The following is a 15387-nucleotide window of genomic DNA, read 5'->3' as shown; positions in this document are numbered from 1 at the left end:
AGTGCGTAGCTTTGAACTGCCCCACCCTATAGAAAAGACCTTTGTCATTTATCTTATCTATGCCCCTTATGATTTCATAAATCTCAATAAAGATCATCCCTCAACCTCCTACGCTCCAGTGAAAAAGGTCCCAGCCTTTCCAGCCTATTTTTATATCTCAAATCCTTCATTCCTGGCAACAACCTGGTGAACCTTTTCTGAACCCTCTCCAGTTTAATCATGTCCTTCCTTTAACAGGGAGACCAGAACTGCGTACAGTATTCCAGAAGAGGCCTCACCAACATCTTGTACAACCTCAGCATGATATTTAACTCCTGTACTCAAATGTCTGAGCAATGAAAGCAAATGTGCTCAATATGTTCTTAATCACCCTGTAATGAAGACTTCAAAGAATTATACTCCTGGACCCCTAGGTGTCTGTTCTACAACACTACCTAAGGCAAGTCCCATCCTTTTTTGTATTACCAAATTACATTTATCCAAATTAAACTCTATCTGCCACTCCTCAGCCCATTGGCCCAATTGATCAAGATATCTTTGTAATCTTACATATTCTTCTTCACTGTCCACTATATCACCAATTTTGGTGTCACCTGCAAACCTATTAACAATGCCTCATACTCTCGTTCAAATCATTATACAAATGACAAACAAACGTGGACACAGTATTGGTTACCACGGGATACCATTGGTCACAGACCACCAGTTCGAAAAACAGCCCTCCACAACCATTCTGTCTCTTATCATAAAACCAACTTTGTATGCAACTGGCAAGCTCACCCTGCATCCCATGTGTTCGAACTTTACTAATTAGTGTACCAGATAGAACTTTGTCAAAGACTTTACCAAAGTCCAAGTAAACAACATCTGTCACCCTGCCCTCATTAATCTTTTCGGTTACTTCATTAAAAAAACTCAATCAGGTTTGAGACACTATTTCTCTCACTGAAAGCCACGCTGACTATCCCTAATGAATGTTGTGGTTCTGTTTGCCGAGCTGGGAATTTGTGTTGCAGACGTTTTGTCCCCTGTCTAGGTGACATCCTCAGTGCTTGGGAGCCTCCTGTGAAGCGCTTCTGTGATGTTTCCTCCGGCATTTATAGTGATTTATCTCTGCCGCTTCCGGTTGTCAGTTCCAGCTGTCCGCTGCAGTGGTCGGTATATTGGGTCCAGGTCGATGTGCTTATTGATTGAATCTGTGGATGAGTGCCATGCCTCTAGGAATTCCCTGGCTGTTCTCTGTTTGGCTTGTCCGATAATAGTAATGTTGTCCCAGTCGAACTCATGTTGCTTGTCATCTGAGTGTGAGGCTACTAAGGATAGCTGGTTGTGTCGTTTCGTGGCTAGTTGGTGTTCATGGATGCGGATCGTTAGCTGTCTTCCTGTTTGTCCTATGTAGTGTTTTGTGTAGTCCTTGCAAAAGGACTTTTGTAGTGTACAAAATCCCATGCAAGGACTGCACAAAACACTACATAGGACAAACAGGAAGACAGCTAACGATCCGCATCCATGAACACCAACTAGCCACGAAATGACACAACCAGCTATCCTTAGTAGCCACACACACAGATGACAAGCAACATGAGTTCGACTGGGACAACATTACTATTATAGAAGTAAAAACAATGACTGCAGATGCTGGAAACCAGATTCTGGATTAGTTGTGCTGGAAGAGCACAGCAGTTCAGGCAGCATCCAAGTAGCAGCGAAATCGACGTTTCGGGCAAAAGCCCTTCATCAGGAATAAAGGCAGAGAGCCTGAAGCGTGGAGAGATAAGCTAGAGGGTGGTGGGGGTGGGGAGAAAGTAGCAAAGAGTACAATAAGTGAGTGGGGGAGGGGATGAAGGTGATAGGTCAGGGAGGAGAAGGTGGAGTGGATAGTGGAAGAGGAGATAGGCAGGTAGGACAAGTCCGAACAAGTCACGGGGACAGTGCTGAGCTGGAAGTTTGGAACTAGGGTGAGGTGGGGGAAGGGGAAATGAGGAAACTGTTGAAGTCCACATTGATGCCCTGGGGTTGAAGTGTTCCGAGACGGAAGATGAGGCATTCTTCCTCCAGGTGTCTGGGGGTGAGGGAGCGGCGGTGAAGGAGGCCCAGGACCTCCATGTCCTCGGCAGAGTGGGAGGGGGACTTGAAATGTTGGGCCACTGGGCGATTTGGTTGATTGGTGCGGGTGTCCCGGAGATGTTCCCTAAAGCGCTCTGCTAGGAGGCGCCCAGTCGCCCCAATGTAGAGGAGACCGCAACGGGAGCAACGAATACAATAAATGATATTAATGGATGTGCAGGTAAAACTTTGATGGATGTGGAAGGCTCCTTTAGGGCCTTGGATAGAGGTGAGGGAGGAGGTGTGGGCACAGGTTTTACATTCCTGTGGTGGCAGGGGAAGGTGCCAGGATGGGAGGGTGGGTTGTAGGGTGGCGTGGACCTGACCAGGTAGTCACGGAGGGAACGGTCTTTGCGGAAGGCGAAAAGGGGTGGGGAGGGAAATATATCCCTGGTGGTGGGGTCTTTTTGGAAGTGGCGGAAATGTTGGCGGATGATTTGGTTTATGTGAAGGTTGGTAGGGTGGAAGGTGAGCACCAGGGGCGTTCTGTCCTTGTTACGGTTGGAGGGGTGGGGTCTGAGGTGCGGGATGTGGATGAGATGCGTTGGAGGGCATCTTTAACCACGTGGGAAGGGAAATTGCGGTCTCTAAAGAAGGACGCCATCTGGTGTGTGTTGTGGTGGAACTGGTCCTCCTGGGAGCAGATGAGGCGGAGGAATTGGGAATACGGGATCGCATTTTTGCAAGAGGTAGGGTGGGAAGAGGTGTAATCCAGGTAGCTGTGGGAGTCGGTGGGTTTGTTAAAAATGTCAGTGTCAAATCAGTCATTATTAATGGAGATGGAGAGGTCCAGGAAGGGGAGGGAGGTGTCAGAGATGGTCCAGGTAAATTTAAGGTCAGGGTGGAGTGTGTTGGTGAAGTTGATGAATTGCTCAACCTCCTCGCGGGAGCATGAGGTGGTGCCAATGCAGTCTTCAATGTAGTGGAGGAAGAGGTGGGGAGTGGTGCCGGTGTAATTACGGAAGATCAACTGTTCTACGTAGCCAACAAAGAGACAGGCATATGGGCCCCAGCCTGTTTGTTCTTCTACCTCACGCTCACTGTTGGGAGGTCTGTGATACAGCCTCAACAATGTGACTGCACCCATCTTATTTCTCAGCTCCATCCATAATGCCTCACTACCCAAGCTGTGATATCGTTCCTGACCAGCAATGGAACTCCACCCCCTCTTTTACTTCCCTCCCTATGAACATTTAGCTGCCAATCATCATGCCCTTCCTTCAACCAAGTCTCCGTGATGGCAATGTCATACTCCCAGGCACCAATCCAAGCCCCAAGTTCATCTGCCTTACACACGATACTCCTTGCATTAAAATAGATGCATTTCAGGCCACCAGTTCTTTTGTGTTCATCTGCTCTCTGCCTATTCTTCCCTTTATTAGTGCTATCTTCATAATTCTTACAGTCTCCACCTCGCTGCCTAATTGTTTTCTCTTCTGGTTCCCAGTCCCCTGCCACGTTAGTTTAAAACCTCCCCAACAGCAGTAGCAAAAACTCCAAGGACATTGGTTCCGGTCTGGTTCAGATGTAGACTGTCCCTTTTGTAATAGTCCCACCTTTCCCAGAACCGGTCCCAATGTCCAACAAATCTGAACCCCTCCCTCCTACACGATCTCTCAAGCCATGTGTCCATCCTGCTTATTTTTTCATTTCTACGCTGGCTAGCATGTGGCAATGGTAGTAATCCCAAGATCACTACTTTTGAGGTCCTCCCCTTTTAGACTTTCCAGACTTCTCCATTACAGCCTTTCTTAAACAAAAGCACAACATTAGACACCCGTCAGTGTGATGATGCTGTCACTTCAAAAAAAAAATCCAGGACAAAATAACCTTTTAAAAAGGGAGGTTTAAGGAATAGCTGCCAAACTAGGTACTTGAAAATGATTTAAGTCCAAAAAAGTGCAGGTTAGGTGAATTGGCCATACTAAATTGTCCGTAGTGTTAGGGGCAGGGGTAAATGTAGGGGAATGGGTCTGGGTGGATTGCGCATCGGCGGGTCAGTGTGGACTTGTTGGGCCGAAGGGCCTGTGTCCACACTGTAAGTAATCTAATCTAATTAAATAACTTGTAAGGCCTTTATGTTTTTTTGTAAAATTGGAACAATGGAAACAGTGTGGCCAGCTCTCTCAGATCCAGATTACTGGACTTTAGTTTTTTTCAGTAGCTCAGCTGCTGTTTGGGGGTCTCAAAAGAGTTGGAAGCTTCAGTGAATACCTCTTGGCTGTTACACCGAATGTTCTCTTGACATTCTTTCTTCCTGGATTGGAAAACTGCATGTAAGAATCTGTGTCTGAATTTGCCTTTTAGCCAAGGAATGTGTTTATGGGATGTTACTATATAGGGACAGTTAACATAGAATAGTACAGCGCAGTTCAGGCTCTTCGGCCCTCCATGTTATGCCGCTCTGTGAAACCAATCTGAAGCCTATCTACCCTACACTATTCCATTTTCATCCATGTGTTTATCCAATAACCATTTAAATGCCCTTAAAGTTGGCAAATCTACTACTGTTGCAGGCAGGGCATTCCACGCCCCTATTACTGAGTAAAGAAACTGCCTCTGACATCTGCTATGGATCTACCACCCCTCAATTTAACGCTATGTCGCCATCACCATCTGAGGGAAAAGGCTCTCACTGTCCACGCTATCTAACCCTCTGATTATCTTATATGTCTCAAGTCACCTCTCAACTTTCTTCTCTCTCATGAAAACAGCCTCACATCCCTCAGCCTTTTATCACAAGACCTTCCCTCCGTACCAGGCAGCATTCTAGTAAACTTCCTCTGAACCCTTTCCAACGCTACCAAATCCTTCCTATAATGCAGCGACCAGAACTATACTCCAAATGCAGCCGCACTCGAGTTGTCTACAGCTACATGACTTCATGGCTCCGAAACTCAACCCCTCTACCAATAAAAGCTAACACACCGTATATCTTCTTAACAACCGTATCACCCTGGGTGCCAACTTTCAGGGATCTATGTACATAGACATCAAGGTCTCTCTACTCATTTATACTACCAAGAATCTTACCAGTAGCCCAGTACTCTATCCCTGTTACTCCTTTCAAAGTGAATCACCTCACACTTTTCCTGCATTAAACTCCATTTGCCACCTCTCAACCCAGCTCTCCAGCTTCTCTACTTCCATCTGTAACCTGTAACATCCTTCTGCACTATCCACCACACCACCGACCTTAGTGTCATCCGCAAATTTACCAACCCCTCCTTCTACGCCCTCATCCAGGTCATTTATAACAATTGACAAACAACAGTGGCCCCAAAACAGATCCTTGTGGTACCCCAATAGTAACTGAACTCCAGGGTGAACATTTCTCACCAACCCACCACCCTCTGTCTTCTTTCAGCTAGCCAATTTCTGATCCAAACCACTGAATCACCCCCAAACCCATGCCTCTATATTTTGTACAACAGCATAGTATGGGGAATCTTATCATCAAACGCCTTACTGAAATCTATATACACATCAACCATTTTATCCTCATCCACCTGTGTGCACGTTCTTAAAGAACTCAAAGTTTCTGAGGCACAACCCACCCTTCGCAAAACCATGCTGACTATCCCTGATCAGCTTACTCCTCTCTAGTAGTCATGATTTGGAGATGCCGGTGTTGGACTGGGGTGTAGAAAGTTAAAAAATCACACAACACCAGGTTATAGTCCAACAGGTTTAATTGGAAGCACACTAGCTTTCGGAGCGACGCTCCTTCATCACCTGATGTATAAGACTCTGGTGCGGCCGCATCTGGAGTATTGTGTGCAGTTTTGGTCGCCATACTATAGGAAGGATGTGGAGGCACTGGAACGGGTGCAGAGGAGGTTTACCAGGATGTTGCCTGGTATGGTAGGAAGATCGTATGAGGAAAGGCTGAGGCACTTGGGACTGTTTTCATTGGAGAAAAGAAGGTTTAGGGGTGACTTGATAGAGGTGTACAAGATGATTAGGGGTTTAGATAGGGTTGACCATGAGAACCTTTTTCCACGTATGGAGTCAGCTATTACGAGGGGGCATAGCTTTAAATTAAGGGATGGTAGGTATAGGACAGATGTTAGGGGTAGATTCTTTACTCAGCGAGTCGAGAGTTCATGGAATGCCCTGCCAGTAGCAGTGGTGAACTCTCCCTCTTTATGGGCATTTAAACGGCATTGGATAGGCATATGGAGGATAGTGGGCTAGTGTAGGTTAGGTGGGCTTGGATCGGCGCAACATCGAGGGCCAAAGGGCCTGTACTGTGCTGTATTCTTCTATGTTCTATGAAAGCTAGTATGCTTCCAATTAAACCTATTGGACTATAACCTGGTGATGTGTGATTTTTAACTTTGTATTCCTCTCTAGATCATCATCAATTCTATCTCTTCTAACCTTTTCCAACACTTTACCCACAACTGAAGGAAGGCTCATTGGTCTATAATTACAAGGGCTGTCTCTACTCCCCTTCTTGAACAAGGGGACAATATTTGTTTTTCTCCAGTCTTCTGGCACTATTCCTGTAGGCAATGGCGACAAAGATCAAAGCCAAAGGCTCTGAAATCTCTCTCTCTTCACCGCAGAGAATTCTAGGACAAATCCCATCCGGCCCAGGGGACTTACCTATTTTCACACTTCCCAGAATTGCCAACACCTCATCCTTGTGAACCGCAATCCTGTCTAGTCTAGTAGCCTGTATCACAGTATTCTCAACAACATTGTCTTTTTCCAATGTGAATACTGATGAAGAACATTCATTTAGTGCTTCCTCAATCTTCTTGGACTCCAAGCACAACTTCCCTCTACTATCCTTGACTGGCCCTAATCTTACTCTAATCATTCTTTTATTCCTGACACAGAAAACGTTAGGGTTTTCCTTGATCCTAGCTGCCAACTTAATTAGTAATACGTACAGTATCTATTATTTGGTTAAGTTTTCTAATCGTTAAGTTATTCTAACTTTTTTCTTTTGCTTGTATTTTAACTGCAGTGTTTAAGCAATGTGCATTTTGCTTCATATAGAATAGTTTGACCAGTCGCATCACATCTGGAACATGGCACTTCACATCTACCTTTAAAATAAGAAAAGTTTAGGGTCTAGGCTACCTTCTTAAAATATTTGGAGGCAGTTTGATCTGGTCCATAACACAAGTCCTCACCAGCTGGTTTTAGATTATACAAATATCTTTGCTCAGGGTCCTGTAAATTTCTTCCTAATATCCCACAATATCCTGGGATACACTTGATCAGATCCTGGAGATTTATCTACCTTTATGTCTTCTAAGGCCTCCAGCACTTAAAAATAGTTCACATTACAGAAAAGAAAAACCATCAATATTTATTTCCCCAAGTTCTCCAATTTCTACTATATTCTCCACAGTAAAAACCAACACAAAATGTTCATTAAATATCCCTCCCATCTCCGGAGATTCAACACAAATATGACCTTGTCGATCATTAAGGAGTCATACTCTCTGTCTGGTTGCTGTCTCGCTCTGAATGTATTTGTAAGATCTTTTGGATTATCATTAACCTTATCTGTCAAGGCTCTCTCAAGTTGTCTCTTTGCCCTCCTGATTTCCTTCTTAAGAATGCCCCTACACTTTGTATTCTGAGATTCAGTTGATGCCAGTTGTCTACATCTAATATATGATTTTTTTACTCTTGACTAGAACCTCAATATCTTTATTCATCCATTTACACTTAAAGCCTGACCCTTCACTCTAACAGGAACATAATAGGAGTCTTGCACTGATCAATCAGCTCTTTAACTTCAATCAACTTTTGAAAGTTCTTATTTCATGCCATTAAAATTTGCCTAACTCCAATTAAGAACTTCCACTTTTATAGACTTACCCTTTTACATCACTATTTTAAAGCTAATGCTATTAGGATCACTTGTTCCAAAGTGTTCTACTTCTAACACTCCAGTCATTTGCCCTGCCTTATTACCCGAAGAGAAGGTCAAGTTTTGCTTCTTCTCTTGTAGGAAGATTTACATATTGAAAGAAAATCTTCTTGAACACATTTAACAAATTCTTCACCATCCAAGCCTTTAAAACTATGGCAGTCCCAGTCAAATGTTTGGAAAATTAAAATCCCGTGACAGCCTTTTTATTCTTACATATATCTGAGATCTCTCTACATACAGTCGGTTCTACTACGACACGTATTTCTTTAATGCAAATTGGTTTTAACATGATTGAAGAATTTATAGTTTTTTGTAGAATTCGAACTTTCCTTACCCGTATTGGCTATAACGTGATTCCGACCCCATTAGTTTAAATGGCAAGGCTATTGTGGGATTTCCTTATAACTCGGGATTGCACAAGAACATAACTTTTGCGTTGTAATAGAATCGACTGTACTTGCTTCTCAATTTCCCTGACTATTGGGGTGTCTACAGTACAATTCCACCAAGATGATCATCCCCTTTTTTTATTTCAACCCATATATTTTCACTAAATGATCTCTCGGAAGTATCTTCTCTAATTACAGTAGTAATATTTTCCTTAAATCAAAAATGCCACTCCCACTCCTCTCTTTCCATCTTTCCCATAGTATCTAAAACTTGGAACTTTGAGGTACTAGGCCTGTCCACCCCTCAGCGAAGTTCCTGTAATAGCCATGACATCACAGTCCCATGCTCCTAAGCATGCTCTGAATTCACCAGCCTTACCTGTAAGGCCTCTTGCATTGAAATAAATGCAGTTTAATTCTACAGAGTTACTTAGTTCACCGTCATGCTCGTCTTTTCTAATTAACATTCTCTTTTCTGATTCAGAACGATCCTCATCTTTCTATTTTCACTGTTACTTGGGAAGCTCCCACCCTCTAAAAACGTTTACAGGCTGCCAAAATAGAACTAGCAAATCTCCCATGAGGATTTGGTCCCCTTCCAAGCAGGTGAAACCCATCTTTTTTGAATAGGTCTCTTCTGTCGCAGAAGAGATCCTAATGATTGCTTTCACGCCACTCAATCATGCATTAAAACAGGTCAAGGCAGCAGCTCACCCTTCCAAAGAGCAAGAAATGCTGGCCTAGTTAGTGGCATCTTCACCCTATGAATGAACAAAAAGTGACCAGCAATATTTCAGGATAATTAAATTAAAACACTAATACTTTGACCGATAATTAACATTCTTGAATTACATTCATTGTATTCTTTAACTGTTGAGGAATCAAGGCTCATGGAGATAGGTAAAGTGGTGTGAGGCCCTGATCAGGAATGGCATTTAAAGCTTGTGGGGTTGTATGGCCTACTCCTTATGATCTATGTTCTTGAGGTGAGGACCATGACTTAACTGACCAGCATAATTGTCCAAAAGCTGCTAGCATTGCTAACAAATTCAAGACATACAGCACTTTTAAAAGCCTTTAAGGATGGGAAACAGATGTGAATTAGCTTCAAACACAGAGTGTATGCCATTTAACATAATCACTTTTTTTGTTTTTATCGCTAAAACCAAGACAAAGTAATGTGCTTGCAGCATTTATTTCTCTATAGTAGTTGCACATATGCAGGAAAACTTCTTAAAACACTTTATTTTGCAGCAGAACAATGAGACTAATTGGATGGAAAAAGTCAACTAAACACAAAAAAGTTTGAAGAAATGTTAAAAGTAGAGCAGAAGAATGATGTACAAGCACAATACAAAATGCAAAAGCACAGTAACAGATCAAACAACCAACAGCAGGGGGCAGAAGTCATCCAGTGTTGCAGAGGTGGGTTTAGTGCAGACATGAACAAAAAGTGAACTGACAGTATCATCGAAAAGTACAGCACAAATCTATGCTGACTTGTTCTAACATCAGTCCTATGGACTCTTTTTAACTTCTATCAAGTCTCCCCTCGGCCGTTGCTACTCTAGAGAAAACAACCCTTAAGTGTCATACAAAGCTGCAACATGACATCCTGACTCTTGTATTCAATGCCCAAAACAATAAAGGCAAGTATGCAATTTTCTTTACCACCCTGTCTGCCTGTGTGGCATGGAACGCCAAAATTCCTCCGCACATCGATGCTGTGCAGGGCCCTGCCATTAACTAGATACTTTTCCTTAACACAATCTCCCAAAGTGCAGCATCTCATACTTGCCTGGATTAAACTCCATCTGCCATTTCTCTGCTCACATCTGCAACTGATCTATATTCCATTGTATCCTTTGACAACTTTTTTCACTATCCACAACTCCACCGATCTTTTTATCAGCTGCAAACTTCCTACATAACCCACCTATGTTTTCATCCAGGTCATTTAAGTATATCTGAAACAGCAGAGGTCCAGTCCAGATCCCTGCAGAACACCACTAGTCATGGACCTCCTGCCAAAAAATACCATCCTTCTACCACTACTCTCTGCCTTCCATGGGCAAGCCAATTCTGAATCCAAACAGCCAAGTCACCATGGATCCTATGCATCTTAATCTTCTCGGTGAGCCTACCATGAGGAACACTGTTGAAAGCCTTACTAAAATCCATGTAAACAACATTCACTCTTATTGATCACCTTTGTCACCAGCTCAAAAGATTTAATCAAACTAGTAAGACATAACATTCCCCACATAAAGCCATGCCGACTGTTCCTAATTAGGCCAAACCTTTCCAAATGCGTATAAATCCTATCACTAATAATTGTCTCCAATAGCTTCCTTACGACTGACGTGAGACTCACAGGTCTATAGTTTCCTGGATTATCCTTATTTCCCTTCTTGAACAGAACAATATTAGCTACTCGTCAGACTTCCAGGACCTCTCCAGAGGCTAGCAAGGATACAAAGATCTTGGTCAAGACCCCAGCAATCTCCTTTCTTAATAATCTGGGGTAGATACCATGAAGCCCTGGGGACTTATCCATCTTAATGTTCTTCAAGAGATCGAATACTGCTTCTTTCTTGATCTCAAAATGTCCTAGCATGCTCCATACTAATCTCTGTTTGCCAGTATTTGTCCCATATTCCTTTAAACCCTTCCTATACCCATCCAGATGCCTTTTAAATGTTGTAATTGTATCTGCTTCCACTACTTCCTTTGGCAGCTCAATCAATACTCGCACCACCCCCTGCATGAGAAAGTTGCCCCATAGACCCTTTTTTAAATTTTTCCCCTCTTACCTTAAACCCATGCCCTCTTGTTCTGAACTTCCCCCAAACCAGGAAAAGGACTTGACTATGTACCCTATCCATGCCCCTTATGATTTTGTAAACCTCTAAGGTCACCCCTCAGTCTCCTACATTCCAGGGGGAAAAACCCCAGCCTTTTCAGCCCCTCCCTTTAGCTTAAACCTCCTGTCCTGGCAACATCCTTGCAAATCTTTTCTGAACCATCATAAGTTTTGCAACATCTTTCCTACAGAAGGGTAATCAAAACTGTAATAATTGCCTCACCAATGTCCTGAACAGCCACAACATGACATCCCAACTCTTATACTCAAAGGTCTGACCGAGGAAGGCAAGCAACACCTTCTTCACCACCCTGTCTACCTGTGACTCTACTTTCAAGGAACAATGCACCTGCACCCATAGGTCTGTGGGTGCTTGTCTTCAGTCCAACCCCACCATTCACTAAGGCAAGTCAAGGCAGCTTTGTCTTGCATTTCCTAGATCTTCATGCTGTTTCTGATCTTCATTTTTCAAAGCAACAAAATCAATTTAAAATCCTTGCTGCATTCAATGCAGAGAAAATTCTGGAAGAGCCGGACTTTGGGGCGGCACGGTGGCTCAGTTGTTAGCACTGTTGCCTCAGTGGGTTTGATTCCTGCCTTGGGTGACTGTCTGTGCACAGTTTGCAAACATTCCTACCACCTTTAACACAGTTAAATAAACAGCTGGATTTCCAGTACTGGTCAAATATGTCAGCACAGTAAAACAAAATGAAATATCAATGGGATTGTGCAAGACTCACAGCAGGTACAATTTACACAACACGTTACTAAACATTAACCAGCATTAACTGCCCATCCCAGTTCCCACAAGGTGGGGATAGGGGGAGGCAAGGGAGGGAAAGAGACCTTCTTGGTGCAAAGGGCAGGAGTTGGGGGTGGGGGTGAGGGAGGGGGGGGGGGGAAGCAGATGGTGGACGGGGGGGGGGGGGGAAGGGCAGGAGATGGGGGGGGGGGGGAAGGGCAGGAGATGGGGGGGGGGGGAAGGGCAGGAGATGGGGGGGGGGGGAAGGGCAGGAGATGGGGGGGGAATGTTGGTGGGGGGGTGGTGGTGGGATGATGGCGGTGGAGGGGTGGGGATGTTGGGGGGGGTGGAGAGATGTTGGGGGGGGGAGTGGGGAGATGTTGGGGGGGAAGTGGGGAGATGTTGGGGGGGAAGTGGGGAGATGTTGGGGGGGAAGTGGGGAGATGTTGGGGGGGAAGTGGGGAGATGTTGGGGGGGAAGTGGGGAGATGTTGGGGGGGAAGTGGGGAGATGTTGGGGGGGAAGTGGGGAGATGTTGGGGGGGAAGTGGGGAGATGTTGGGGGGGAAGTGGGGAGATGTTGGGGGGGAAGTGGGGAGATGTTGGGGGGGAAGTGGGGAGATGTTGGGGGGGAAGTGGGGAGATGTTGGGGGGGAAGTGGGGAGATGTTGGGGGGGAAGTGGGGAGATGTTGGGGGGGAAGTGGGGAGATGTTGGGGGGGAAGTGGGGAGATGTTGGGGGGGAGTGGGGAGATGTTGGGGGGGAGTGGGGAGATGTTGGGGGGGAGTGGGGAGATGTTGGGGGGGAGTGGGGAGATGTTGGGGGGGAGTGGGGAGATGTTGGGGGGGAGTGGGGAGATGTTGGGGGGGAGTGGGGAGATGTTGGGGGGGAGTGGGGAGATGTTGGGGGGGAGTGGGGAGATGTTGGGGGGGAGTGGGGAGATGTTGGGGGGGAGTGGGGAGATGTTGGGGGGGAGTGGGGAGATGTTGGGGGGGAGTGGGGAGATGTTGGGGGGGAGTGGGGAGATGTTGGGGGGGAGTGGGGAGATGTTGGGGGGGAGTGGGGAGATGTTGGGGGGGAGTGGGGAGATGTTGGGGGGGAGTGGGGAGATGTTGGGGGGGAGTGGGGAGATGTTGGGGGGGAGTGGGGAGATGTTGGGGGGGAGTGGGGAGATGTTGGGGGGGAGTGGGGAGATGTTGGGGGGGAGTGGGGAGATGTTGGGGGGGAGTGGGGAGATGTTGGGGGGGAGTGGGGAGATGTTGGGGGGGAGTGGGGAGATGTTGGGGGGGAGTGGGGAGATGTTGGGGGGGGAGTGGGGAGATGTTGGGGGGGGAGTGGGGAGATGTTGGGGGGGAGTGGGGAGATGTTGGGGGGGAGTGGGGAGATGTTGGGGGGGAGTGGGGAGATGTTGGGGGGGAGTGGGGAGATGTTGGGGGGGAGTGGGGAGATGTTGGGGGGGAGTGGGGAGATGTTGGGGGGGAGTGGGGAGATGTTGGGGGGGAGTGGGGAGATGTTGGGGGGGGAGTGGGGAGATGTTGGGGGGGGAGTGGGGAGATGTTGGGGGGGAGTGGGGAGATGTTGGGGGGGAGTGGGGAGATGTTGGGGGGGGAGTGGGGAGATGTTGGGGGGGAGTGGGGAGATGTTGGGGGGGAGTGGGGAGATGTTGGGGGGGAGTGGGGAGATGTTGGGGGGGAGTGGGGAGATGTTGGGGGGGAGTGGGGAGATGTTGGGGGGGAGTGGGGAGATGTTGGGGGGGAGTGGGGAGATGTTGGGGGGGAGTGGGGAGATGTTGGGGGGGAGTGGGGAGATGTTGGGGGGGAGTGGGGAGATGTTGGGGGGGGAGTGGGGAGATGTTGGGGGGGAGTGGGGAGATGTTGGGGGGGAGTGGGGAGATGTTGGGGGGGAGTGGGGAGATGTTGGGGGGGAGTGGGGAGATGTTGGGGGGGAGTGGGGAGATGTTGGGGGGGAGTGGGGAGATGTTGGGGGGGAGTGGGGAGATGTTGGGGGGGAGTGGGGAGATGTTGGGGGGGAGTGGGGAGATGTTGGGGGGGAGTGGGGAGATGTTGGGGGGGAGTGGGGAGATGTTGGGGGGGAGTGGGGAGATGTTGGGGGGGAGTGGGGAGATGTTGGGGGGGAGTGGGGAGATGTTGGGGGGGAGTGGGGAGATGTTGGGGGGGAGTGGGGAGATGTTGGGGGGGAGTGGGGAGATGTTGGGGGGGAGTGGGGAGATGTTGGGGGGGAGTGGGGAGATGTTGGGGGGGAGTGGGGAGATGTTAGAACATAGAACATAGAAGAATACAGCGCAGTACAGGCCCTTGGGCCCTCGAGGAGTGGGGGAGTGGGGTGATGTTGGGGGAGTGGGGTGATGTTGGGGGGGTGGGGAGATGTTGGGGGGGTGGGGAGATGTTGGGGGGGTGGGGAGAGATGTTGGGGGGGTGGGGAGAGATGTTGGGGGGGTGGGGAGAGATGTTGGGGGGGTGGGGAGAGATGTTGGGGGGGTGGGGAGAGATGTTGGGGGGGTGGGGAGAGATGTTGGGGGGGTGGGGAGAGATGTTGGGGGGGTGGGGAGTTGTGGGGGGGGTGGGGAGTTGTGGGGGGGGGTGGGGAGTTGTGGGGGGGGGTGGGGAGTTGTGGGGGGGGGGGTGGAGTTGTGGGGGGGGGGGGGCAGTAGCCATACCTATCCCCTCCCTTCCCCCACTCACTTCATGTTCTCCACGTCGCGGCCCCGAAACAGACAGAGTGGGATGACCGGGACAGCGAGCGCCATGATCCAGGAATAATAAAATCCCATCTTACAGTAATAACGGAACCCGGAGCTCAGCAACCACAGCAGCGGCAGCAGCAGCGGGATCGGCAACAGGAACCAAAGCGGGGCCATGGCCTGGCCCACGGCGGGACTGACCGTCTCCCGGAGCCCGCGTCCTGGGCCTCTCTCAGGAACAGTGTAGCCTCGGTGTCGGGTTCGGGGCCAGGGCCGGGGCCTGTCCCGGGGGTTCGGGGCCGGGGCCTGTCCCGGGGGTTCGGGGCCGGGGCCTGTCCCGGGGGTTCGGGGCCGGGGCCTGTCCCGGGGGTTCGGGTTCGGGTTCGGGGCCGGGGCCTGTCCCGGGGGTTCGGGTTCGGGGCCGGGGCCTGTCCCGGGGGTTCGGGGCCGGGGCCTGTCCCGGGGGTTCGGGGCCGGGGCCTGTCCCGGGGGTTCGGGTTCGGGGCCGGGGCCTGTCCCGGGGGTTCGGGTTCGGGGCCGGGGCCTGTCCCGGGGGTTCGGGTTCGGGGCCGGGGCCTGTCCCGGGGGTTCGGGTTCGGGGCCGGGGCCTGTCCCGGGGGTTGAAGCCTCTCGCGCGGATTGTGCTGTTTCCGGGAGACGTCGACGAACACACATGCGCAAACCGGGCT

At 48.6% G+C, this 15387-nt stretch overlaps 1 protein-coding gene across 2 annotated transcripts in view; it reads right to left on the bottom strand.

Annotated features, from left to right (window-relative positions):
* agpat2 (1-acylglycerol-3-phosphate O-acyltransferase 2 (lysophosphatidic acid acyltransferase, beta)) overlaps positions 1 to 15310 on the bottom strand; it is a 75885-nt gene extending 60575 nt beyond the window's left edge. The window contains exons 1-2 of one of the 2 annotated variants that reach the window (XM_087998119.1): positions 15057 to 15310; positions 14700 to 14978 (exon numbers count right to left, since the gene is read on the bottom strand). In XM_087998119.1, coding sequence (XP_087854245.1) covers positions 14700 to 14875 — 176 coding nt within the window. In that variant the 5' untranslated portion in view covers positions 14876 to 14978; positions 15057 to 15310. Of the gene's footprint in view, positions 1 to 14699 lie in introns of both variants that reach the window. The other variant, XM_087998118.1, reaches the window with a different exon arrangement.
* Positions 15311 to 15387: the final 77 nt, after the last annotated feature.

The sequence above is a fragment of the Chiloscyllium plagiosum genome, unplaced genomic scaffold (genome assembly GCF_037043375.1).
Source record: "Chiloscyllium plagiosum isolate Xiang-an unplaced genomic scaffold, Cpla_swu_hap1 HiC_scaffold_21, whole genome shotgun sequence".
NCBI classification, from domain to species: domain Eukaryota; kingdom Metazoa; phylum Chordata; class Chondrichthyes; order Orectolobiformes; family Hemiscylliidae; genus Chiloscyllium; species Chiloscyllium plagiosum.
The sequence above is the reverse complement of the archived record's forward strand: the minus strand, read 5'-3'. Positions and strand labels throughout refer to the sequence as shown.